The sequence below is a fragment of the Oncorhynchus masou genome, chromosome 14, assembly GCF_036934945.1.
Source record: "Oncorhynchus masou masou isolate Uvic2021 chromosome 14, UVic_Omas_1.1, whole genome shotgun sequence".
NCBI classification, from domain to species: domain Eukaryota; kingdom Metazoa; phylum Chordata; class Actinopteri; order Salmoniformes; family Salmonidae; genus Oncorhynchus; species Oncorhynchus masou.
In genome coordinates, this window is record NC_088225.1 from 23,784,921 (window position 1) to 23,811,017 (window position 26,097).

The 26,097-nt window shown below is 41.7% G+C and overlaps 3 protein-coding genes across 5 annotated transcripts in view; 2 read left to right on the forward strand and 1 right to left on the reverse strand.

The window, feature by feature from the left end:
* The window catches only part of LOC135554569 (testis-expressed protein 2-like), a 33,873-nt gene extending 24,035 nt beyond the window's left edge, over positions 1 to 9,838 (reverse strand). Inside the window, exon 1 of the mRNA XM_064986942.1 lies at positions 9,242 to 9,838. The gene's annotated coding sequence lies outside the window, so the exon portion shown is untranslated. The remainder of the gene's footprint in view (positions 1 to 9,241) is intronic.
* Positions 9,839 to 13,323: 3,485 nt separating this feature from the next.
* Positions 13,324 to 20,113, forward strand: slc25a19 (solute carrier family 25 member 19). The gene is made up of 7 exons (XM_064986949.1): positions 13,324 to 13,452; positions 14,201 to 14,369; positions 16,481 to 16,636; positions 16,971 to 17,141; positions 17,501 to 17,681; positions 17,949 to 18,079; positions 18,219 to 20,113. The coding sequence occupies exons 2-7, from the start codon at positions 14,238 to 14,240 to the stop codon at positions 18,396 to 18,398; spliced, it is 951 nt and encodes a 316-aa protein (XP_064843021.1). The 5' UTR covers positions 13,324 to 13,452; positions 14,201 to 14,237; the 3' UTR covers positions 18,399 to 20,113.
* Positions 20,114 to 20,209: 96 nt separating this feature from the next.
* Positions 20,210 to 26,027, forward strand: mif4gdb (MIF4G domain containing b). Of its 3 annotated transcripts, none has more exons than XM_064986953.1 (6): positions 20,210 to 20,286; positions 21,160 to 21,253; positions 21,546 to 21,673; positions 22,069 to 22,224; positions 22,729 to 22,821; positions 23,124 to 26,027. In XM_064986953.1, exons 2-6 carry the CDS (start codon positions 21,175 to 21,177, stop codon positions 23,349 to 23,351), a joined length of 684 nt encoding a protein of 227 aa, XP_064843025.1. In that variant the 5' UTR covers positions 20,210 to 20,286; positions 21,160 to 21,174; the 3' UTR covers positions 23,352 to 26,027. The 3 variants fall into 3 exon arrangements, with proteins under 3 accessions (XP_064843025.1, XP_064843024.1, XP_064843026.1); XM_064986952.1 differs by having other exon boundaries at positions 20,221 to 20,330; XM_064986954.1 differs by having other exon boundaries at positions 20,222 to 20,330; positions 21,564 to 21,673.
* Positions 26,028 to 26,097: the final 70 nt, after the last annotated feature.

Sequence of the window (26,097 nt, forward strand, 5' to 3'; positions counted from 1 at the left end):
GACAGCCCGCTACGATAGAACACCATGTTTATTGAAAGCACACACACACATCAAACAGTTTGTTACGCTGCTGACACATTGCAGCAGAGGAAAGAGCCTCGTACATTTTGCCATAATGAGTCAAAGAAGAATTGAACTGGTCAGCTATGGTTATGCAAATTCTAGAGAGGGGCGGGTGGTCATTAAACAGAGCTGGTTTCCTTCCAGAACTCTGAGTGCTGCAGTGTGTCCTAAATGGTGCCCTTTTCCCTATATAGTGCACTACTTTTGACCAGGGCCCATAGGGCTCTGGTCAAAAGTAGTGCACTTTATAAGGAAAAGGGTGCCATTTGACACACCCCTGGTGCACTGCTGACATTAGGCCTAATCAACTCAATGGACTCTCCCTAGGGAAATCAGGGAGTCCTGTCGGAGTGGAAAATCTGTAAAAGTGAAACAAGCTTTCACCTACTTGTCTCCACGTGTCAATCATTGTCTTATAGGGAGATTAGAAATAGAAGGTGATGCTAATGCTATGCTAATGCTAACTCAAGAGCTGAACCTCATCTGAGTCCCAAACGGAGTACTGGGGAAAAGGGCTCTGGGGAAAAAGAATGCACTTTGTAGGAAATAGGGTGCGATGAGGGACGCAGCTACCATCATCACCTTGAGTCACATGCCAACGAGGACAAAGTTACCATCATCACCATGAGTCACATGACAATGAGGACAAAGTTACCATCATCACCATGAGTCACATGCCAACGAGGACAAAGTTACCATCATCACCATGAGTCACATGCCAACGAGGACAAAGTTACCATCATCACCATGAGTCACATGACAACGAGGACAAAGTTACCATCATCACCATGAGTCACATGTCAACGAGGACAAAGTTACCATCATTCACCGTGAGTCACATGCCAAAGAGGACAAAGTTACCATCATTCATCGTGAGTCACATGCCAAAGAGGACAAAGTTACCATCATTCACCGTGAGTCACATGCCAACGAGGACAAAGTTACCATCATCACCATGAGTCACATGCCAACGAGGACAAAGTTACCATCATTCACCGTGAGTTACATGCTAAAGAGGACAAAGTTACCATCATTCACCGTGAGTCATATGCCAACGAGGACAAAGTTACCATCATTCACCGTGAGTCACATGCCAAAGAGGACAAAGTTACCATCATTCATCGTGAGTCACATGCCAAAGAGGACAAAGTTACCATCATTCACCGTGAGTTACATGCCAAAGAGGACAAAGTTACCATCATTCACCGTGAGTCACATGCCAACGAGGACAAAGTTACCATCATTCACCGTGAGTCACATGCCAAAGAGGACAAAGTTACCATCATTCATCGTGAGTCACATGACAACGAGACAGTTACCATCATCGCCGTGACTCTCATGCCAACGAGGACAAAGTTACCATCATTCACCGTGAGTCACATGCCAACGAGGACAAAGTTACCATCATTCACCGTGAGTCACATGACAACGAGGACAAAGTTACCATCATCACCATGAGTCACATGTCAGACTGGATTATCTTTAATCCTCCATATTAAAAGAGCTGTATGTCCCTTAGGATGTGAATCACAGGGAATACACACTGCCAGACACACATAGCCAGAAAGACACACATACACATTGCATGCTTACACACACATACATAGGCTTACACAGTGACGGACTGGCTGAACACACACACATAAAGTACATGCACACACACAGTCATAGCACACCGTGGCACCGTTGTGACAGTTGACAGCGTGCGTTCCAATGAGTAACCATGCTGAGTGAGGGCTCAGAATATAATAACTGACAAATGAATATCAGGCAAAGCTCTACTAAACTCGCATAATCCAGACCCAGGGTATTTGGAAGAATCTTTCCTATTTCTATTTCTGTTAAACATGTCAAGTCTGGGCCAATGACACTCCTGAGTACAGGGACAGTGATCCTCTCCTTTAAATCTGAAACATTGACTGTTCTACCATAGAGATAGGACAACTGGTTTATGTATATGGTTCTAACCTTGTAATTCGAATGAGTAGAATGATTTACCAGTCAAATTGCCAAGATCAGCGCGGTTCCAAGCCCGTTCTATTCATTCTCTTTCTACGGACCAACCACCATTTTCACTGCTTGTCAGACTACATCAGATAAATCAAAACAAATGTCCCACATTCAAAGCTGAATGGAAACCAATTATAGTGCCATAATATATATATCAAAGTGGTTATGAATGTGCTCTATATATTGTAGCTATATCAGATGTCCTCAGTCCTAGACCACAGTTCTTGCTGCTCCGCTGATGGGATCATTTGGGTTCTGTCTCTTTTACTTTTGATATTGGCAGTGGGTGAGTCTCAATTATGTCTTTGTTCCTCGGGTCCTTCTCCTTACCTCCTTTGCAAAACCCATTGGAGGATAAGATTTAAGGAGAGGAACATAAGATCTTCTGCTTGAATTGTTATGTTTTTCACCTAGTTCTCCAACTATGGGGGAGGGGCATAATAATAATAATAATAAATACAATATACACTACCGTTATACATTTTTTGGGTCACTTAGAAATGTCCTTGTTTTTTAAAGAAAAGCCATTTTTTGTCCATTAAAATAACATCAAATTGATCAGAAATGCAGTGTAGACATTGTTAATGTTGTAAATGACTATGGTAGCTGGAAACGGCAGATTTTTTATGGAATATCTACATAGGCGTACAGAGGCCCATTATCAGCAACCATCACTCCTGTGTTCCAATGGCACGTTGTGTTAACTAATCCAAGTTCATAATTTTAGAAGGCTAATTGATCATTAGAAAACCCTTTTGCAAATATGTTAGCACAGCTGAAAACTGTAGTTCTGATTAAAGAAGCAATACAACTGGCCTTCTTTAGACTAGTTGAGTATCTGGAGCATCAACATTTGTGAGTTCGATTACAGGCTCAAAATGGCCAGAAACAAAGACCTTTCTTCTGAAACTCGTCAGTCTATTAAATGTTCTGAGAAATTAAGGCTATTCCATGTGAGAAATTGCCAAGAAACTGAAGATCTCTTACAACGCTGTGTACTACTCCCTTCACAGAACAGCACAGACTGACTCTAACCAGAATAGAAAGAGGAGTGGGAGGCCCCAGTGCACAACTGAGCAAGAGGACAAGTACATTAGAGTGTCTAGTTTGAGAAACAGACGCCTCACAAGTCCTCAACTGGCAGCTTCATTAAATAGTATCCGCAAAACACCAGTCTCAACGTCAACAGTGAAGAGGTGACTCCGGGATGCTGGCCTTCTAGGCAGAGTTGCAAAAAAAAGCCACGTAGACATTCCATGAAAAGTCAGCTGTTTCTAGCTACTATGGTCATTTACAACATTAACAATGTCTACACTGTATTTCTTATCAATTTGATGTTATTTTAATGGACAAAACATGTGCTTTTCTTTAAAAAACAGGGACATTTCTAAGTGACCCCAAACTTTTGAACGGTAGTCTATATATATATAAAAAGGGATTGGAAATGATAGCTGACCTATCCCCTTGAAAAAATACATATATCCTACTCTAATGTGCTTTGAGAAGGAGACAAGGACAGAGGAAAAGAGGAATCAAGATAGAACCAATTGAGATTGACCCAGTGTTATTACTTACTAGCATATATGGGCTTCCTCTAGCCTTTCTTACTGAACCACTGTATACAATCAGGCTGATGTGAGAGCCTAGACATGGGTCTAATCTATAACAGATACCAATGGCATTATCTTAATCAATTTTGACTTCACAGTCAATCTAGATCAATCCACACTGACAGGGATAGTAAAAACTCTCTTCCTTCGAAATCTTTGAGTCAGCAAACGTTTGGCAGCATTTCAGACACACTCCTTGGTGGACAGGTTTAGTAGAAACTGAAACTGCAGCCACAGGCACTGATATGGGTCCATATCAGGATCAATGAAGCTAACATCTTTTGAAGGTCCTTTTTCCATGGCCCAGTTGAGACAGTTGTGGAATTCTGTGGGTAGTGAGTTAGCCATACTCACTAAAAAGAATGCAAGCTTCAATTCTTTATTCATCATTATTAGAAGATACATAATTAATACATTAACGAAAACATGCACTATTTTATAGTCGGTATGAGTAGTATTTCGTTTGTGTACAGGCTGGATCTATAGGCCTACTGCAACTCTCTGACAGCCATCGTCTGTCAGGGTTATCTGCAATTCTCACCTACTCCTGGTTAGCCACAGTCAATGTGTAACAGCACTGTTTCTGCAGTATCGTGTGAGAAAATGGTCATATGGATTAGAACGCTATGCATACTGTATCGATGTGGTGTGTTGAACGAAGACAGGAGACCAGGGTGTATAGATGACTACTGTCCTCTATGGGTGACTGTCCATGGGAAGAGATAGGAGACCAAGGTGAAAAGTTGACTACTGTCCTCTATGGGTGACTGTCCATGGGAAGAGATAGGAGACCAAGGTGAATAGTTGACTACTGTCCTCTATGGGTGACTGTCCATGGGAAGAGATAGGAGACCAAGGTGAAAAGTTGACTACTGTCCTCTATGGGTGACTGTCCATGGGAAGAGATAGGAGACCAAGGTGAATAGTTGACTACTGTCCTCTATGGGTGACTGTCCATGGGAAGAGATAGGAGACCAAGGTGAATAGTTGACTACTGTCCTCTATGGGTGACTGTCCATGGGAAGAGATAGGAGACCAAGGTGAATAGTTGACTACTGTCCTCTATGGGTGACTGTCCATGGGAACAGATAGGAGACCAAGGTGAATAGTTGACTACTTACTGTCCTCTATGGGTGACTGTCCATGGGAAGAGATAGGAGACCAAGGTGAATAGTTGACTACTGTCCTCTATGGGTGACTGTCCATGGGAACAGATAGGAGACCAAGGTGAATAGTTGACTACTGTCCTCTATGGGTGACTGTCCATGGGAAGAGATAGGAGACCAAGGTGAATAGTTGACTACTGTCCTCTATGGGTGACTGTCCATGGGAACAGATAGGAGACCAAGGTGAATAGTTGACTACTTACTGTCCTCTATGGGTGACTGTCCATGGGAAGAGATAGGAGACCAAGGTGAATAGTTGACTACTTACTGTCCTCTATGGGTGACTGTCCATGGGAAGAGGAAGGAGACCAATGTGAATAGTTGACTACTGTCCTCTATGGGTGACTGTCCATGGGAAGAGGAAGGAGACCAAGGTGAATAGTTGATACTGTCCTCTATGGGTGACTGTCCATGGGAAGAGATAGGAGACCAAGGTGAATAGTTGACTACTGTCCTCTATGGGTGACTGTCCATGGGAAGAGATAGGAGACCAAGGTGAATAGTTGACTACTGTCCTCTATGGGTGACTGTCCATGGGAACAGATAGGAGACCAAGGTGAATAGTTGACTACTTACTGTCCTCTATGGGTGACTGTCCATGGGAAGAGGAAGGAGACCAATGTGAATAGTTGACTACTGTCCTCTATGGGTGACTGTCCATGGGAAGAGATAGGAGACCAAGGTGAAAAGTTGACTACTGTCCTCTATGGGTGACTGTCCATGGGAATAGATAGGAGACCAAGGTGAATAGTTGACTACTGTCCTCTATGGGTGACTGTCCATGGGAATAGATAGGAGACCAAGGTGAATAGTTGACTACTGTCCTCTATGGGTGACTGTCCATGGGAAGAGATAGGAGACCAAGGTGAATAGTTGACTACTGTCCTCTATGGGTGACTGTCCATGGGAAGAGGAAGGAGACCAAGGTGAATAGTTGACTACTGTCCTCTATGGGTGACTGTCCATGGGAAGAGATAGGAGACCAAGGTGAATAGTTGACTACTGTCCTCTATGGGTGACTGTCCATGGGAATAGATAGGAGACCAAGGTGAATAGTTGACTACTGTCCTCTATGGGTGACTGTCCATGGGAAGAGATAGGAGACCAAGGTGAATAGTTGACTACTGTCCTCTATGGGTGACTGTCCATGGGAAGAGATAGGAGACCAAGGTGAATAGTTGACTACTGTCCTCTATGGGTGACTGTCCATGGGAAGAGATAGGAGACCAAGGTGAATAGTTGACTACTGTCCTCTATGGGTGACTGTCCATGGGAAGAGGAAGGAGACCAAGGTGAATAGTTGATTTCAGGAGAAGTCATGTAAGAGGACTGACTTCGACGAGTTTACAGAGACCAAAGCAGCTAGGCCACCTCTGGCATACTTACTGGGCAGCTTGCTTCCACCCCTCCTCCTGATATTACCGGGTCAAACACATTGATCGTCTCATCTTGGAACATCATTGGCACAGAGATTGATAATGAGGTCATTCTAGGGACACGTTTACCAATCAAATTGTCTGCAGAGGGTATTATGTTGTCATAAAGGGTATGAATGAAAATAGGACGATTTGCTGAAAAGGTCTGCTGGTCATTATGTCTGTTATTATTATGTATCCAGGGCTGTATCTATTCCTGTTATTTGCTGGACCTTATATTTACTTTGCTGCAATAAACACAAATCCATTTCAGCCTACCTTCAGAGAGAAATATAACAAACATATCGGGACTCCATCCTTGACTGCTCTGCTGTGGCTTCCATTGGGAGACCGATACAATATGTCAGTGTTACAGTATATTATCTCTGATGTATTATCCTGTCTTCTCACCAACACTCAGAGCCATGTCATCATGGAATGCTCTGCCACCAGAGGTTACTCATCAAAAATAAAGTATAGCTTTAAAAAACAGATTAAAATAAATAAATATATATATATATATATATATATATATATATATATAAATATATAAATAAATAAATATATAAATTATATATATATAAATATTATATATATTTTTATTTTTATTTATCTGTTTTTTAAAGCTATATATAGCTATATATGTATATATATATATATAGCTATATATATATATAGCTATATATATATATTGTATCACAGCTTCCTCTCCTCTTTCTAAAGATCTAATTGAACTGTATATAAGAATATGAGTATGTAATAATAGTGTGTAAATAGTATTTTTGTTGTGTATATACTGTATATACAATGTTATTTCCAGTCCTCGTCTATAACTGTTCTGTACTTTGTCATGTACAGAGCCTTCAGAAAGTATTCACACACCTTGGCTTTTCCCACATTGTGATGTGTAACAGCCTGAATTCAAAATGGATTATATTGAGATTGTTTTGTCGCTGGCCTACACACTATACCCCATAATGTCCAAATGGAATTATATTTTATAAATGTTTACAAATTAATTACAAATTTAAATCTGAAATGTCTTGAGTCAATCAGTATTCAAGCCATTTGTTATGGTAAGCCTAAAATAAATTCAGGAGTAAAAATGTGCTTAACAAGTCACATAATAAGTTGCATGGACTCACTGTGTGCAATAATGTTTGACGTGATTTTTTTATGACTATCTCATCTCTGTACCCCACACATAAAATGATCTGTAAGGTCCCTCAGCTGAGCATTGAATTTCAAACACATATTCAACCACAAAGACCTGGGTGGTTTTCCAATGCCTAGCAAAGAAGGGCACGTATGGGAAGAAGAAGAAAAAAGCTGAAATGTAATATTTATTTGAGCAGGGGAAGTTACACTACTACACCCACTCACTACAAAGATACGGCGTCTTTCTGAACTCAGTTTCCGGAGAGGAAGAAAACCGCTCAGGGATTTCACCATGAGGCCAATGGTGACTTTAAAACCATTACAGAGTTTAATGGCTTTGATAGGAGAAAAGGATGCATCAGCAACATTGTAGTTACTCCACAATACGAACCTAAATGACAGAGTGAAAAGAAAGAAGCCTGTACAGAATAAAACATTTTAAAACATGCATCCTCTTTGCAATAAGGCTCCAAAGTAAAACTGCCAAAAAATATGGCAAAGAAATGTACTTTATGTCCTGAATACAAAAGTGTTATGTTTGGGGAAAATCCAATACAACACATCATTGAGTACCACTCTTCATATTCTCAAGCATGATGGTGGCTGCATCATGTTATGGGTATACTTGTCATTGGCAAGAACTTTTTTGTCATTGGCAAGAACCTTTTTAGGATAAAAAAAAACAACAGAATAGAGCTAAGCACAAGCAAAATCCTAGAGGAAAACCTGGTTCAGTCTGCTTTCCACCAGACACTGGAAGACAAATTCACCTTTCAGCAGGACAATAACCTAAAACCCAAGGCCAAATATACATGGGAGCTTCTTACCAAGACGACATTGACTGTTTCTGAGTGGCCTAGTTACAGTTTTGACCTTAAATCATCTTGAAAATCTATGGCTGTCTAGCAATGATCAACAACCAATTTAACAGAGCTTGAAGAATTTTTTAAAGAATAATGTGCACAAATATTGTACAATCCTGGTTTGCAAAGACTTAATCGCTGCCAAATGTGATTCTAACATGTATTGACAGTATTTATGTATTTTCTCATCAAAAAAAATGTGCCCAGAAAATGTAAAACATGTTTTTACTTTGTAATTATGGGGGAGTGTGTAGATGGGTGAGAGAGAAAAAATACATGTAATTCATATTGAATTCAGGCTGTAACACAACAAAATACATATGAATACTTTCTGAGGGCACTGTATTTGTATGTTTTATGTGGATCCCAGGAAGAGTAGCTGCTGAATGTTTAGCAGTTTATGGGGATCCTGATAAACTAAACTAAACACCACTGTCCTTACCTGACCTGTGCATGCCTGTGTAGGCCTGTTAATGTGGGGCCCTGTCAGGAGGGCAGGCAGGCAGAGAAATCTAACTAGTCTGGATTAAACAAATTATGTCTAATTGATGGGCATCCTATTCCTACATCAGACAAATAATCTGATGGGATTATCCTGGAGAACAATAAAGCTGTCCTGACATTAGGGCATAAGGCTACACGCACAGGTGGTTGAGGAGTGTTTATCCACAGACATATTGTGTTTTGGTTTTGGTTATTATTCCCATGACACCCATAGGTAGAAATGTAATTTCTACTTAGTTTCTGTTATTCAAACGTCTACAGGCCTACATGGAAAATGTAAACATGATCAAACTTCAATATGGCCTAATTCAAGTCCAATTTCAGGGCTCAGCCATGTAGGCTAAATAACTGCTAAACACAGGCCTATATTTTGTTGATAAAACATATATTTATTTCAATATCTTTGGCGATGTCAAAACATTGCCAACCCACTCGAATTTAGGGCTACTCACCTGAACACCATCAAAACGACAATGAAGGACCCATAATGTAGGCTATAGTCGATACCGCTATCCCCGTTGATTGACAGGTATGGAAAAAGACCCAAGTCACTCTCATTAAATTCAGTCGTCTTTCGATTTCGCTCTCAAAACTCTGTCAAAGACGCAGTCTGACTGCAGAGCAGAGCGCAGCATTCTATATGTCCGAATACTGCACAGGGATGCACTGCAGTGGACTGACTACAATAGAAACCCTGTTCAAATAACTTTGCTCACGTTTTGCATAGGGACGCGTTCGACTTGCCTTGCATGGCGTGGAAAAAAAACTTCCAATCGATTTAATAGCACGGATAGCCTCTCGTAGCCTCACTTCAGAAGTGCAGATCGCCTGAACCAGTATGAACAGTAACGGTATGCGCCGAGACACCGCCATATAACCGAGGAGCCCTTGCTTCGCGTCTCCATCATCTTCTCCCCCTTGAAGAAGCGCCAAGCGAACTCTGAATAATCGGATTATTAGAGTCCTGGCTAGAGAGAGAAACACTAATCCAGATTAAAACAGTCGTACCGCAGCACCTATGTTGTTCTCGGCTCAGTATTAAAATACTGTCACACTTGTCTACAGGATAGGATCTTCACTCACACGTGTTTTGGTCAGCCTCTCAAACCATCACTTCTAAAAACGCATCCAGGTCTTTCTAGCAGTGCAATGAAGTCGAGCTATGTAAATGCATGGATTAAACTGAAGGTAAAACCAATGTAGAATAACATGTTAACCCCTCTGTGAATACTGTACACCACATCAAAAGAATTCCAATATCACCATGGGATATTTCCCTTTCAGACTCATACTGGTTAAAAGTGTCCATCGGGATACTGATTTATCCAACTGATGAACCTACTATGGTAGTTATCCGTGGACAGGTGAAGTTGAATGCTAAACCACAACCAATGTATTCTCCATTACAGGAGCAATCTGGAATTGGTACATGCATTTTTTAAACTTTTACATGAATAATATATAGCCATTGTTATTAGTAAAATATAACTTCACCACTATTTTTCAACAGTCTTGCTGCTGCTTAATTAATCCCTCTGTTTTTATCCATCTACATCCAGTGGGGGTTTTGTTCATCTGCCTCCCCATCCATCATGCCTTATAGTGTGTGTGAGCACAGCTGGGGCCTGGCAGGATGTGTGTATATGTGTTTGGTTGTGCTTGCTTGCATGCATGCATGCATGGATGTATGTATGTATGTATGCATGTATGCATGCATGCATGCATGCGTGTGCAGCCAGGTCGCTCATGATCCACTTTGACATCCGTCTAGGTACCCAAAACTGGCCATTAAAGGCAACAGTGAGCGTTGTGGACCGGGGTGGCAGATGGGTGTAAACTGCGAGCTCCAGCTCTGAAGGTCGTATGTTCAGTCCCAGTGACAGACACTTGTTTTAAATGTTTTTGTTTTAACCCTTTCCCAAACCTTAACCATTCAGAATGAAGGCCTAAACTTGTGACAGCAGGGGTTCAACCTGTGGTGTCCAAAACACCTCGAAATTTGACATTTGGAGCAACTTCAAAATGTTTGACGTTAGAAGAAATGTGGACAAACGGCGGAATCTGAAGTCAAATTGGTCAAACTATGAGGTCTTGTGTGTGTGTGTGTGTGTGTGTGCACAGCTAGGGCCAGGCTGGACATAAACTTTGGGACACAATGAATTACACAAGTTCCTGCTTATCTCGTTTGGACACTGCAGGGGGCAAGGAGAACAGACCAAACACTGGCACAGACAATACATTGACCTTCAGCATTTGACAGGACAATAAATCATCATCAACATGGCATTATGTTCATATAGAGTCTACAGTATATGTAGTATTATAGACTATGGTTATCTTGCCAAGAGGTGTTTTTCATGTCTATATGGTCCTGGACTTGCACATAGTGTGGAGAACAAGTACTTGATACACTGCAGATTTTGCAGGTTTTCCTACTTACAAAGCATGTAGAGGTCTGTCATTTTGATTGTAGGTACACTTCAACTGTGAGAGACGGAATCTGAAACAGAAATCCAGAAAATCACATTGGATGATTTTTAAGTAATTAATTTGCATTTTATTGCATGACATAAGTATTTGATCACCTATTCCATCTCTCACAGACCAGTTAGTTTTTCTTTAAGAAGCCCTCCTGTTCCACTCATTACCTGTATTAACTGCACCTGTTTGAGCTCGTTACCTGTATAAAAGACACCTGTCCACACATTCAGTCAAACAGACTCCAACCTCTCCACAATGGCCAAGAGCAGAGAGCTGTGTAAGGACATCAGGGATAAAATTGTAGACCTGCACAAGGCTGGGATGCGCTACAGGACAATATGCAAGCAGCTTGGTGAGAAGGCAACAACTGTTGGTGCAATTATTGGAAAATGGAAGAAGTTCAAGATGACGGTCAATCATCCTCGGTCTGGGGCTCCATGCAAGATCTCACCTCGTGGGGCATCAATGATCATGAGGAAGGTGAGGGATCAGCCCAGAACGACACGGCAGGACCTGGTCAATGACCTGAAGAGAGCTGGGACCACAGTCTCAAAGAAAAACATTAGTAACACACTACGCCGTCATGGATTAAAATCCTGCAGCGCACGCAAGGTCCCCCTGCTCAAACCAGCGCATGTCCAGGCCCGTCTGAAGTTGGCTAATGACCATTGGGATGATCCAGAGGAGGATTGGAAGAAGGTCATGTGATCTGATGAGACAAAGAGCTTTTTTGTCTAAACTCCACTCACCGTGTTTGGAGGACGAAGAAGGATGAGTACAACCCTAAGAACTGTGAAGCATGGAGGTGGAAACATCATTCTTTGGGGATGCTTTTCTGCAAAGGGGACAGGATGACTGCACCGTATTGAGGGGAGGATGGATGGGGCCATGTATCGTGAGATCTTGGCCAACAACCTCCTTCCCTCAGTAAGAGCATTGAAGATGGGTCGTGGCTCGGTCTTCCAGCATGACAACGACCCGAAACACACAGCCAGAGCAACTAAGGAGTGGCTCCGTAAGAAGCATCTCAAGGTCCTGGAGTGGCCAAGCCAGTCTCCAGACCTGAACCCAATAGAAAATCTTTGGAGGGAGCTGAAAGTCCGTATTGCCCAGCGACAGCCCTGAAACCTGAAGCATCTGGAGAAGGTCTGTATGGAGGAGTGGGCCAAAATCCCTGCTGCAGTGTGTTTAAACCTGGTCAAGAACTACAGGAAACATGTGACCTCTGTAATTACAAACAAAGGTTTCTGTACCAAATATTAAGTTCTGCTTTTCTGATGTATCAAATACTTAAGTCATGCAATAAAATGCAAATTAATTACTTAAATCATATACAGTTTTAGATTCCGTGTCTCACAGTTGAAGTGTAGCTATGATAAAAATTACAGACTTCTACATACTTTGTAAGTAGGAAAACCTGCAGTGTATCAAATACTTGTTCTCCCCACTGTATGTGTGAGCGACCAGGTATTCAACCAGGTTCATCTGCATGGCTCAATACCACCTTAGCCCACTGATCTAAAGGCACTCTGGGAAATAACGTAAGTCTTCAGGTCTCAACCACCTCCTACCACACTATTGAGACAGAGCCAACAAAGTAGACATTGTTCTTTCTCACCAGCGTTGACTCTTATTATAATAAACATCACATCATCTATATGACCTTGGGATTCAAACAGACTTTCAGCTCTGATTTTATTGTCCTAATGTACTTTAACATAATGTGATTGTTACAATATAATGAGTCTTGGTCAGACTATTTAAAAAATAAAAGAAATCTAGTCAATAAAACGGAAAATTGTGCAGCAAATCAATGTTATTGGACATTTAACAATATTGTTGTAGAGCATCAACCTTAGGCTGTCTTGTTTTTATTTATTTGATGACTTTTGTACAATATACTTTACCTGAAACAATGCAGACGTGATGCAGTACTGAATGTTGAAACTGGTTACTTAACAACAGTGACATCTCGTGTCATAAGGAGGAACACATGTAGTGCAACTGTGATTGCAGGGTCACGTGATCTATCCCTCCATGTGGATTGGTTCGATTTGCACCATTCTCCAGTCTCCAGATTGGTTTGAGTAAGCTAAATTGTATGAAAAGAAGTAAATGTAGCTTTATCAGTCCTTCACTAACTATTCTTTCACACATTTCCATGGAAGAGCAGCACATAAAAGTGAGTCGACAGTTCTACACATTTTAGCTATAAATTGCGAGCTAGATTGAAGTAAACCAGATTGAGTGGCTACGCTAGCTAACCTCAGTTATGCCAAGGTCCTGTCCTCTATGGTATTTTTTGAAGAACGTTAATACCTACTGTATTTACTATGAATAATCACTGCAACTAATGTACCGAAGAATAGGACGTGATCATCAATTGCAGTCAACGTGTGTGATCTCCACATGTGTCTGATTAGGAGGAAGGGCTGATCAATAACTTGTTAGTTAGCTAGTTAGGCAACTCAACAACAGTAAGTTACTGTAGCTGTCAGCTAGATGCAGGTGTCATGTCAACATCAGCAGAGTCAACTTCCATCACACATGATTGATCAGTGGAATTTGCCTGATGACTCTTTTATACAGCTACTAACTATCTCTAGTGGCAGTGATGCACAAATAAGTGATACAGAATTGGCTTCCAATAAAAATAGCAACATACTGAATCGTGAATCACAATAGCCTATCCATATTTACAGTGACTGTCTCTCAGAGAAACTACAAGTCACCCTGTATACAGTGGAGGCTGCTGAGGGGAGGACGGCTCATAATAATGTCTGGAACGGTGCAAATGGAACGGCATCAAACCATGTGTTTGATGTATTGAATACCATTCCACTGACTTCGCTCCAGCCATTACCACAAGCCCGTCCTCCCCAATTAAGGTGCCACCAACCTCCTGTGCTGTATAACATGTGTCTCCCCAGACCTGAGGTCCTCTGGTGAGGCTGCCGTGGAGTCATCATGGTGGGCTATGACCCAGGGTCTAAGGGTGCTGCTCCAGCCCCAGAAGATGCAGCCTTGTCTGGGTCAGCCGCAGGCATGGTGACCCGAGCCCTGATCAGCCCCCTGGATGTCATCAAGATAAGATTCCAGGTACAGTAAGCATCAGATGGATATTATTGTGGTGCATGTTTTAGTTGCATGGCCACTTTGGACCCTAATTTACTACACAATTAAATGCAACATAATGTAAGTTGGAACTACAGTGCCTTCAGAAAGTATTCAGACCCCATTACTTATTCCACATTTTGCAACATTACTGCCTTATTCTAAAATGTATTATATTGTCGTTTCCCTTAATCTACACACAATACCCCATAAAGACAAAGCAAAAACAGGTTTTTAGATGTTAGCTAATTTATAAAATACAAAACTGCAATATCACATTTACATAAGTATTCAGACCCTTTACTCAGGGCTTTGTTGAAGCACCCTTGGCAGCGATTACAGCCTTGCGTCTTCTTGGAAATGATGCTACAAGCTTGGCACACCTGTATTTGGGGGAGTTTCTCCCTTCTCTGCAGATCCTCTCAAGAGTTGTCAGGTTGGATGGGGAGCGTTGCTGCACAGCTATTTCCAGGTCTTTCCAGATATGTTCGATCGGGTTCAAGTTCAGGCTCTGGCTGGGCCACTCAAGGACATTCAGAGACTTGTCCTGAAGCCACTCCTGTGTGGTCTTGGCTGTGTGCTTGGTCGTTGTCCTTTTGGAAGGTGAACCTTCGCCGCAGTCTGAAATCCTGAGCGGTCTGGACCAGGTTTTCATCAAGGACCTCTCTGTACTTTGTTACGGTCATCTTTGCCTTGATCCTAACGAGTCTCCCAGTCCCTGCCGCTTAAAAACATCCCCACAGCATGATGCTGCCACCACCATGCTTCACAGTAGGGATGGTGCCAGGTTTCCTCCAGATGTGACGCTTGGCATTCATGCCAAAGACTTCAATCTTGGTTTCATCAGACCAGAGAATATTGTTTCATGGTCCGAGTGTCTTTAGGTGCCTTTTGGCAAATTCCAAGCGAGCTTTCATATGCCTTTTACTGAGGAGTGGCTTCCGTCTGGCCAATCTACTGTAAAAGCCTGATTGGTGGAGTGCTGCAGAGATGGTTGTCTTTCTTGAACGCTCTCATCTCCACAGAGGAACTCGAGAGCTTTGTCAGAGTGACCATCGGGTCCAACAAGGTCCTTCTCCCCGTATTGCTCAGTCTGGCTGGGCGGCCAGCTCTAGGAAGAGTCTTGGTGGTTTCAAACTTCTTCCATTTAAGAATGATTGAGGCCACTGTGTTATTGAGGACCTTCAATGCTGCAGAAATGTTTTGGTACCCTTCCCCAGATCTGTGCCTCATCACAATCCTGTCTTGGCGCTCTATGGCCAATTCCTTCAACCTCATGGTTTTTGCTCTGACATGCACTGTCAACTGTGGGACCTTATATAGACAGGTGTGTGCCTTTCCAAATAATGTCCAATCAATTTAATCTACCACAGGTGGACTCCAAGTTGTAGAAACATCTCAAGGATGATCAATGGAAACAGGAGGCACCTGAGCTCAATTTCAAGTCTCATAGAAAAGGGGTCTGAATACATTCCGAATGCACTGTTTTTATGGCCAAACCCTAGTGGTAGCCTAGTGGTTAGAGCGTTGGACTAGTAACTGAAAGGTTGCAAGTTCAAATCCCCGAGCTGACAAGGTACAAATCTGTCGTTCTGCCCCTGAACAGGCAGTTAACCCACTGTTTCTAGGCCGTCATTGAAAATAAGAATTTGTTCTTAACTGACTTGCCTAGTAAAATAAAGGTAAAACATACAACTTGGTTATTTGTGCATGATAACTGCTGCCCAGGCTTTTATGACTCGAACCAAAAAGCTCAGTGTTGTGAGACTCACTGAAATCAAGCTTTTTTTTGTCCTGAAGAAGTTTGTTTCATTGCTACTATCCATTGTTTGGTTGTGCTGCATTCTTTTGATGTGAGTCACAGCACCACACCCATACCCTCAGACACCACTGGGCATGCCCAGTTTCTCACAACACACTGGTGGCCATGGCAACACACACTGATGATGTGCTCAGCATTTGCTAGGGAATGACTTACAACTGTGTGTGTGTGTGTTTACATGTGCATATGTGTATTTAGTTCTACACAAGAATGTCTATAGCAGAATGTCCTCTTTCCCCTGTCTGACACTACACACCCCTCCTTGCGTACACAGTTGCAGATAGAGCGCGTATCGTCAAGGCACCCTGAAGGGAAGTACTGGGGTCTTTTCCAGGCATCACGTTGTATCCTGGCAGAGGAGGGGCTGCCTGCCTTCTGGAAAGGACATGTCCCCGCCCAGCTCCTCTCTGTCTGCTTCGGGGCAGTACAGGTAGGGAACATACACTGGGGCATTTTTCCTGTCAGAATGCCCTGTTGTATGTCACACAGTGTTGTGGTTGAATGAGTTGTTTTCTGACTCAACTCTTTGTCCCTAGCTAGCCTTTGCCCTGTAACGCCTCAATAGCATCTCTCACATGGTAGTGGGTTGATAGATTATAATATATAGTCATGTGCCTCACTTTTTTTCCCTTCTCTTTCTTGTTTTTATCCCTGTGGTCTCCATTCATGGCTGTGCTGTATAACTTGGCACTGTTGTCTGAATTTTGTGTTTTCATCTGTGCTTTAAGGTTGTGTTTTAAGGCTGTGTTTTCGTCCCTCCATAGTTTGCCAGCTTTGAGTTCCTGACTGAGATGACCCACAAGAGCACCGCATATGACAGCCAGACAGCAGGGGTGCACTTTGTGTGTGGCGGTCTGGCCGCCTGCTCTGCCACTGTAGCCTGCCAGCCACTAGACACACTGCGAACACGCTTCGCAGCTCAGGGAGAGCCCAAGGTGAGAGACAAAGAAAAACATACAGTATATTGTACCATTATCAAAAGCTGTAATAGTCCATTAACTCTGCAACCCATAATTTGCCAAGCACCAAAACGACAACCACACAATTTCATCCAGTAATTTATTATTTATAAACTAAATATACATTTATAGTAAACTAGGTATAATAATTAACTGTCAAACTACTTAACCCCTTAAAAGGATCATTTCGATATTTGTTTCCTTACCTTGAAGGCAGTCTATGGACAAGGAGTGACTGCAATCCACACTTTGGCTTTGTTAAAGTGTTATCATTGAATCTTTGGCTTGTGCTACTGATAGCTATTAGCTAACCACAGGCATCATCTGTAACATAGGTGTATGGCAGCCTGAGACATGCTGTGTCCACCATGTACCGCACTGAGGGGGCCCTGGGGTTCTACCGTGGCCTGGGCCCAACACTGGTGGCAGTATTCCCCTACGCAGGCCTGCAGTTCTTCTTCTACAAGGTCCTCAAGAACCTCATGGGACCACCGCCCAAGGACAGCAACGTCGGAGGTCAGTGGCCAGTGTAGGGATGGTCATGCCTTTGATAACACGACACTGTTTTAAATACACAACACTGTACACATAGCAATGACCGTTAAGGGTATAGGGCCTAGAAACTAGAATATAACCTCGGCTTGGCTAGCAAACAGGAAACTAACTTTGTAACTTGGGCCTGGATAGTGCCCAGTACCACTGACTGAACACAAATACATGACTTTGAAGGATAGTGGTCTAGAAACTACCTGAACATTACTGCTTGTTTCCTTTCTATTGAAGGCAACCTCAGAAGCTTGGTATGTGGAAGCTGTGCTGGAGTCATCAGCAAGACAATGACCTACCCCTTTGACCTCATCAAAAAGAGACTGCAGGTGGGAGGGTTTGAAGAAGCCAGAGTCCACTTTGGACAGGTACGGTAGACATCTTATTCCATTGTCTCATTCAGTCATGTGCCTGACAGCAGGTCTTATATTAGAGCAAAGATGGCTGTCATACGGGGCATCCATCTACATGACATTGAAGTGTGTTGTTTCTGCTTACTGTGTGCAGGTGCGGAAGTATGGTGGCTTTGTAGACTGTGTGTCCCAGATCGCCAGAGAGGAGGGTCTCCGGGGCTTTCTCAAAGGCCTATCTCCCAGCCTAGTGAAAGCAGCTGTCTCCACGGGCTTCACCTTCTTCTGGTATGAGTTCTTCCTTAATGCCATACAGAACCTGAAGGGCAGCCAGTGAGCAGAGGAACTCTGGGTAGAAGTTGCTTTTAGGCACAGATCTAGGATCAGCTCAACCGCTCCAAATTCTAATCTCAACCAATATGGGGAAAATGTGAAAATGGACCATAGAACAGTGTCTAGGGCCGCATTTCCCTAACTCGGTACACGCTTTGGTTTTTGCCCTAGCACTACACAGCTGATTCAAATGTTCAAGGCTTGATGATGAGTTGATTATTTGAATCAGCTGTGTAGTGCTAGGGCAAAAACCAAAACGTCCACCTGGGGGCCAGAATCGAGTTTAGGAAACCCTGGCTTAGGGGCAACTGAAGAAGCAGAGGAACTTAAAGCACTGGAAAAGAAAGGAGGGAATGGGAGGGAATGGCAGAATCACGCACATCTACATCGTACATGCCATATCCCCATCCCACTGGTGATAGGAGTCAACATTGCTGGGAAGAAGAAAAAAAGTCTCTCCTTACTGCTGTTTACCTATAGTGTATCCTATAAGTTGGGAAAGTCTAGGTGTGGTGCTGCTCTGGACCTTCCACATAAGGAATGTCACCTCACCTTACCGTGTGTTTGTTGTCAGTGTCCAAACACCTTGATGTTAGTATGTCTATACTGGAACTCTTTGCTGTTGTTTTTACACTATACTCATGGTTTGTGGTGCACAGTCTATATTGAGGACAGGAAGCCTGTTACTTTTAAAGACTTTTGTAATGTACCAAAAATGGCCATATTTGTAACCGCTATCGTAACAATGTGTTCTGTTTCAACTACCTGCAGAATTGCCTTATTTGATGGGCAGCATAAGGAGGATATAACCATTGTCTTAGATCATGTACTGAGAATATACCTCTGGAAGTGTTCTTCTGTGTTTTGACAGCTGCGGAAGGGGGGAAATCACTTAAATTCTCCATTTCAATGTTTTGTGTGTTAAATTGATAAGCCCAGATGGTTGCTCTTGAAACCGATAGAAACCATGTAGCGAAGGGAAAGAGATGCTTGATCTAGGCTAAAATAAATAGTCAGAACCAGGTCAAAGTTGATCCTATCACGGAATGCTCTTTAATAGGGACGATTCAATAAATTTCAGCTAAAAGTTGTGGTGTTAACTGAGTCTATGCTAACACAGTTATCATGCACTCTAAATGAGGTGCAAGGGTTTGTTGCTTTCTGTGGGGAATGTGTTTCAATATTTATAACCATTTCTATATGGTTGGTAATGCTTATTTAATAACAAAAGTACATTTACCACCTATGCTGTTTTCAGTTTGCTTTTCTTTGATGTACTGTACTTTAATTTCAAGTAACCTGTTGTAACAGCTTTTATGGTTCAGCATTGGATTTTTTTTGCTCATTTCTCAAACTGGCACTTGCTCAGTGCTAAATTATGACTAAAGAAGTATGACGGTGTATGTTAGTTTTAAATATATGACCAACTGAATAAGAGCGTCTGCTAAATTATTAAAATGTAAACGTCTAAACACAGCATATCTAACACTGTATTTAAAATGTAATATTTATTCTATGGGTGTTTAATGCTGGAAAGATTGCACTTGGTGGGACAATTTCTTGTAATATGTGTAACATTGTGTCGGCTACTGATGCACTGTACAAAGTGGTGGCAGGTGGGTTTTTATTTAAAACGCATTGTATCGTACTTACCCATGTTTTGTTATTTTTTAACTGTTTTTGAATAAAGAAAATGCATGCAAATAAACCTGTCATTAGAATTATATAGTCAGAATAGAACAGATTTTAATCATGTGGGTTTCGTCTATGGGTAAACAGTTTATTTATCGTCACTGGACATTTCTCCCTAGGCGTCAATACTGGTGCAACACAGCGCGTGCGCAGAATGCACTCAGGAAGTGAGGAACAAACAGCACAGCACAGTGGAGGGTGTATGTACAATGTTAATCACTGCTTCAAACTTAACTTTATGAAAGTAAGTCTTGATTTCAGTTTATATTTAGAAACTTGAACGAACATAATTTGAGCTCTTGTAAATCAGACTTGGCAAGTCAGTTAGCTTAGCTAGCTAGCCACTCAACAACTCCTTTTCAAACATATTCGCTTGGTAACTAACGTTATCTGTGTAACAAGTCGTTAACTAGCTAGCTAGTTGTTTCGTTACTAATTTTAGCAGCTGGTTAGATAGCTAGCTAAATTGTATGGACTTTTTGCATTAATTGCGTGCATGTTTAGTAGCAGCCAATTTTTTTAGGTAGCTCCATCCAATCTCGTGGTGAAATATTAATACCGCTAACTGTTACCGGTATTTATTGCTGGGTTGGCATGTAGTGCAGTTTGATGCAACGGGACAGGTTGCTGCTAGTCTCGTGCACCAGACTTGCTGCCCTTCCATATCCTGGGAACGAGGTTAGGCTGCTGCAAAGGTTTCGTTTGTTTGAAAATGCAACTCCTGACCCAGTAGAAGTCACACAATTTCATTGTGACTTTTTACAATGGATGGGTGGGAAATGCATCCTCTAACATACAAATGGCATTTAACTATTGGTATTTGAAGATATGATAAAATGAATAAATCTGTTTCTACATTGCTTGTATGCAAACTACCTTTTTATTTGGGCAATATTAGAGGAACTGCGTATGTTGGCTTAATCCCCCATATCCCCCTATGAAAGAGGCCTGGGGGGCAGCCAGATTGATGACAACAGAGTTAGACAGCTTTGTGCTGAGACATAGTTCTGTCTAATGAATTTCGTTTGAAATGTTTGAAAACATAGTCTGTCTGTATCCATGGTCTATTTCAGTATCACTTGTAAAAAATGGAAAACTGTAAAGAGGACTACAAGATTCAGTCTTTCGACTTGGAGACCCAGAAGCTGCTGAAAACGGCCCTGAAAGGTCAGTCCCTAATGTAGTGATTCTGTGAAGATGTATATAAAGGTATGTGTGAAAAAATCAACAGTCAGATTGATAATGTTTTGTTTTTACAATTAAGTACATAGTACAGTGTCATGTTCATTAGTGCAAACCGTAGCAATAGATTTCAAAAATTTTGCAACAGAAAAAGAAAACAACTTTGTTATTGGGCATGCTCAGATGCAACCTTGCCGTTTCAGAGCGTTATTGTCAAATTTTGTGCCTTTTGAACGTGACCCAGTAGCAAGTGTAAGTGTGGCTGTCTTTGGATTAGCCCTCTCTCTGCCCTCAGAGCCCAGCACGGTGGACCTGGAGAAGGTGTCCAATGTCATCGTGGACCAGTCTTTGAAGGACCAGGTCTTCAGCAAAGAGGCAGGACGCATTTGTTACACTATCGTTCAGGTATGGTAATAATCACCTTAAAACTACTTGCCTTTCTGGCTGATAGTAATGGTGGTAACAACAGTAAGGAGAATTATCTTTGACTAGGGCTTCACACCTAGGCCTAGAACATGGTGTGAACTAAAGCTGGAGTTTGACTGTAAACCAGGTCAAATGAGCTCCTCTCTAGAAGCTCAGATCTAAGATCAGCTTACCGTCTTCAAATCCTAACCATTTGGTGGTGGGGATCAAGGGGTTTATCATTGTCAAATGGCAACTCAATCCTACTCAACCCAATCCTACTATTTTGCTCCCTGGGATCAGTGCTTTAACTTCCTAGTTGTATATATCCATAGACTGGCACCATACAGATGCTTATGGCTGTGTGTGATCTTGTTCTCTACCACACCTTGCAGGCTGAGGCCAAGCACAACAACGGAAACGTGTTCCGGCGGAATCTGCTCAACCGGCTGCAGCTGGAGTTCGTGGCCCGGGAGGACACACGGCTTCGCTCGCTGCAGGAGTGGGTCTGCTTCGTCACCTTCATCTGCAACGTCTTCGACTACCTCAAGGTATGAGCCAAAACATTCCAGAATCCCTATTCATATTCTAACTGGAGATATCTAACAACCTATTCACAAGACTGAACTGAGCCAAGTTGTGCTGGGCATCCATCATAATCGCTGGAACCGTGCTGGAAAGAACATTGTGCAAAGGACAATATCCAAAACCTGCGCAGTATGGTTCATCCCTATAGTGTGAATCAGGCATTTTATTTGAGCTATTTCTTCATGGATTGTATTTTTAAATTTTTTAATCTTTATTTAAGTAGGCAAATCAGTTAAGAACAAAATCTTATTTTCATTGACGGCCTAGGAACAGTGGGTTAACTGCCTTGTTCAGGGGCAGAACGACAGATTTGTACCTAGTCAGCTAGGAGATTTAAACTTGCAACCTTTCATTTAGTAGCCCAACGCTCTAACCACTAGGCTACCCTGCCGCCCCAAAATATATACACATAGAAGCTTTTCTTATCAATGAAATGTTAATAGGTCCTTGTGTTTTCCCCTCCCCAGGTGAACAACATGCCTATGGTGGCTCTGGTGCATCCTGTGTTTGACTGCCTGTTAAGGCTGGCTCAGCCCGACTCACTGAACAACGAGGAAGAGGTGGGTCAAATATGGCACAGCACCTTTTTTAGTATTTCAACTGAGGACATATTTCAATTGTCTCTCACTTCTTAAAGTGTAATATGTCGGCTATTTACCATACATAAATTTCAGATTAAAGGGAGAACCAAATGTAAATGTTTTTGCTAAAATGTTTGGCTTTATATAGTGGCTACTGTTTGAAATCTGAAAACAAATGTACATGCTATAGCCTGAGTACATCTCTAAATGTGATTTCCCCTTCTCTGATAATGATATGCGTTTGTTTAATATTGGTGCTCCTTTGCTTCTCCTTCCCCCAGGTAGACTGCCTGGTGCTCCAGCTGCACCGCATCGGGGACCAGCTGGAGAAGATGGACGGACAGAAGATGGACGAGCTCTTCTACCTGCTGCGGGACGGCTTCCTACTGCAGGAGGGCCTGAGCTCCATGGCCCGTCTTCTGCTACTGGAGATCCTGGAGTTCAGAGCCGGGGGCTGGTTGCTCAGCGACACGGCCCAGAAATACTACTACAGCGAAGTCACCGACTAGACTGAGGCTAGGCCAGGCTACAGTAGGTGGATGGTGTTCAATAGGAACAAAATGGGATTGGACGGGCTCGGGTTGGAATCTCCCATTTCGTGTCTACTGAATGTGACCCTGAATGATAGTATTGGGAGAGGGGCTGCATAGTGGATGATTCCAGAAAGGACACTTTTTTTGCTGGGCTTTGCCATGGGGTAGCCACTAGTCAGTCTGGTTAGCAGCAGGGATATTTCCACTAGCCAGATAGTTGGTTTGAAATGTGCAATTGTAAATGGTTGTTGTTAAAAGTTTTTTTTTTTTTTGGCAAGAGGTGTATTTGAATTGGATTGGTTTGAAGCAAGTTTGACTGAAATTCAGGATATTTTGTGGGTTTCGAATTGCAGTTTTTACTCCAGTCGAATTATTTATTATTAATCCCTTTGCTTTCTGACATTCCAATGTTATGAGCCATTTCACTATTCTACATAAGTAGTTCAGATAGATACACATTCCAGTCACGTGGGCTTGACCATGATTGAGTTCATCTTAGATCTTCTGCCAGTCGTTACTGATACTGTTTTCAAAGGTGATGATCTTCGTAAATTTTTCTACAAAGAATCTTGAGAGGTCTGCAGAACTTTTCGAGAGCTTAGACATTCATTAGGCCCAAGTGAATGTATGGATCAAATTATGATCTTTACAATCAATGCTTTACAAAATTGGCTGCTTTTACACAGACAGCCCAATTCTGGTCTTTATTTTGTTTTACTAGTAATTGGTGTTTTTACCAATCAGATTAACTATTTTGCTAATAATTAGGCGAAATATCAGAATTGGGCTGCCTGTCTAAATACAGCCATAGGGTCCAAATCAATTGGACAAAATACTTTACAGTCAACTTTTGTTTTAAACGCACCTGTTGTTTGAGTGGTAGATTAAAATGACTGAAAAGCATTTTGGCTCGAGTTGAGGGATTTTTGACAAAATCAATCAAGCAAAAGATTAACACAACGCATGTAACTCCACGTGGGTCCACCCTGCTGCCAATGACTCTTAAGCCTCTTCGTTTTGTCTGAGGTCTAAAAACACATGACAAGAGAGGGTGACAATTTGGTATTATTAGGATTTGGGACCAATAGATTTGTCATAAGTCATTTGTAATATTTCCTTTCTGAAAACATCAATATATTGGACTTTTTATGGTCTGAATCCTAGTTTCTGAATTGTTAATATCACAAGTTTATCTGAAAAATAGTTTTGTAGTACATGTGATGCCAATATAGACAGCAATATCGTCAAAGCTGGAAGTTATAGTCAGTTTTTGCTGATTCTAATAAGAACAACTAGTTTTGCAGATGTTTTTGTATTCACAAGTCTCTAAGAGGTACTGTACCTCTTTTAAACGACATAGTCCACACTTTGGTGCTACAAAATGGATGCTGGCTTTTTGCTTTCGGCTTGGGAAAACTGTGCACCACAATGCATACATTTATTCAGTTTGGAAGCTGAGAATATTACTGCATTATAGTGACTTTATAAGTTCTGTCTGGCTGTTCACTACTCATTGCTGTTAGATTTTCAAAACAGTAGTACGTCTGAGATTCATTCCACCAGCACTAAGCTTTTACCAGCTTCACTTTATTGAAGAAGTCCGCATCTACTAGTTTTTGTAGTTCAGAATATGTATGTTTTATAATGTTTACACTGTGTGCTGACCGAGTGCTTTAATACGCTCACAAAACCAAACACGGTGTCTTGGAAAAACCACTGACCACAATCAAGCAGCAGACTATTTCTAGGTCCTGTTCCAATATCTTTAACATTCATATATCCTTCCTTCCTCATAGTAATCACTGATCCATTGCAGATATTTTTCCTACCCTAGTTATGTCAGCTCAGTGATTACTGCAAGAAAGTGAGGGAGGCATGGGGAATCGTTGATAATTCCAGCAGGGACATTGACTGAATGAAACTCTTTGAAGAGGGAAGAACCATATAATATTTTTTGAAGATATGATCACAAATATTGTGTTAGTTAGTAGGCTATTTTAGTAACCTCTGTTGGCCCTAGTGGACAGTTGTCGAATAGATTGAAAAGTTTATTTGGTAATAGTAGTTGTGGAATCGGAATAGTAACACTTGGGTGACTGACATAACTTTTCTATTGTTTTACATTTAGTTCACTAGATCAGTGTTTCTCAACCGTTTATTCAAAACTGTGGTTCTCAGTGTACATTAAGCAAGCATGAAAATAAACTTGTTGGTCATCCACTAGTTTGAGCGTATTTGATAGGGCCATGATGTTGAAAGAAGATTATTGAAGTAAATGTGTATATGCTATAGGGCCTATTTATTGCTACATAAAGACCAAGTATTCAAAGTAAAGTCATTCAGTAGAAACCTAATTTGGACAGGAAGTGCAGCACTCACAATTTGCCTACTAGTGGTTTGCGTACATGCCATTTGTTTTACACAGAATTACCAAATAAGTTTGAGCATTTTGTACATTTATCTACCCAAGTAGATATATAGAAAGTTTGAGTTTACTGATGTTAAGACAAAGCTCAGTGTATATTTTCCTATAAATATTTCCATTACCATAGCTGGGTATCTGTTCAAATGTCAGAAGTACCAACATTGGTCAATTTCATTTTTGCTACTGCTGTACATTGACTGAAGATGAATAAAATTAAATCGACCTGGGTTTTACCTAAGCTTTTCTTTTTTTGAAGATGTCACTGAATGCACCTATATTCTAAATATAGTATGTGAT

Coding starts and splice junctions, on each gene's coding strand:
- slc25a19 (XM_064986949.1), top strand. CDS start 14,238: ATGGTGGGCTATGACCCAGGGTCTAAGGGTGCTGCTCCAGCCCCAGAA. Junction 17,682..17,948: donor CAAGGACAGCAACGTCGGAG/GTCAGTGGCCAG, acceptor TTTCTATTGAAG/GCAACCTCAGAAGCTTGGTA. Junction 18,080..18,218: donor CCAGAGTCCACTTTGGACAG/GTACGGTAGACA, acceptor TACTGTGTGCAG/GTGCGGAAGTATGGTGGCTT.
- mif4gdb (XM_064986953.1), top strand. CDS start 21,175: ATGGAAAACTGTAAAGAGGACTACAAGATTCAGTCTTTCGACTTGGAG. Junction 22,225..22,728: donor ACGTCTTCGACTACCTCAAG/GTATGAGCCAAA, acceptor TCCCCTCCCCAG/GTGAACAACATGCCTATGGT. Junction 22,822..23,123: donor CACTGAACAACGAGGAAGAG/GTGGGTCAAATA, acceptor TCCTTCCCCCAG/GTAGACTGCCTGGTGCTCCA.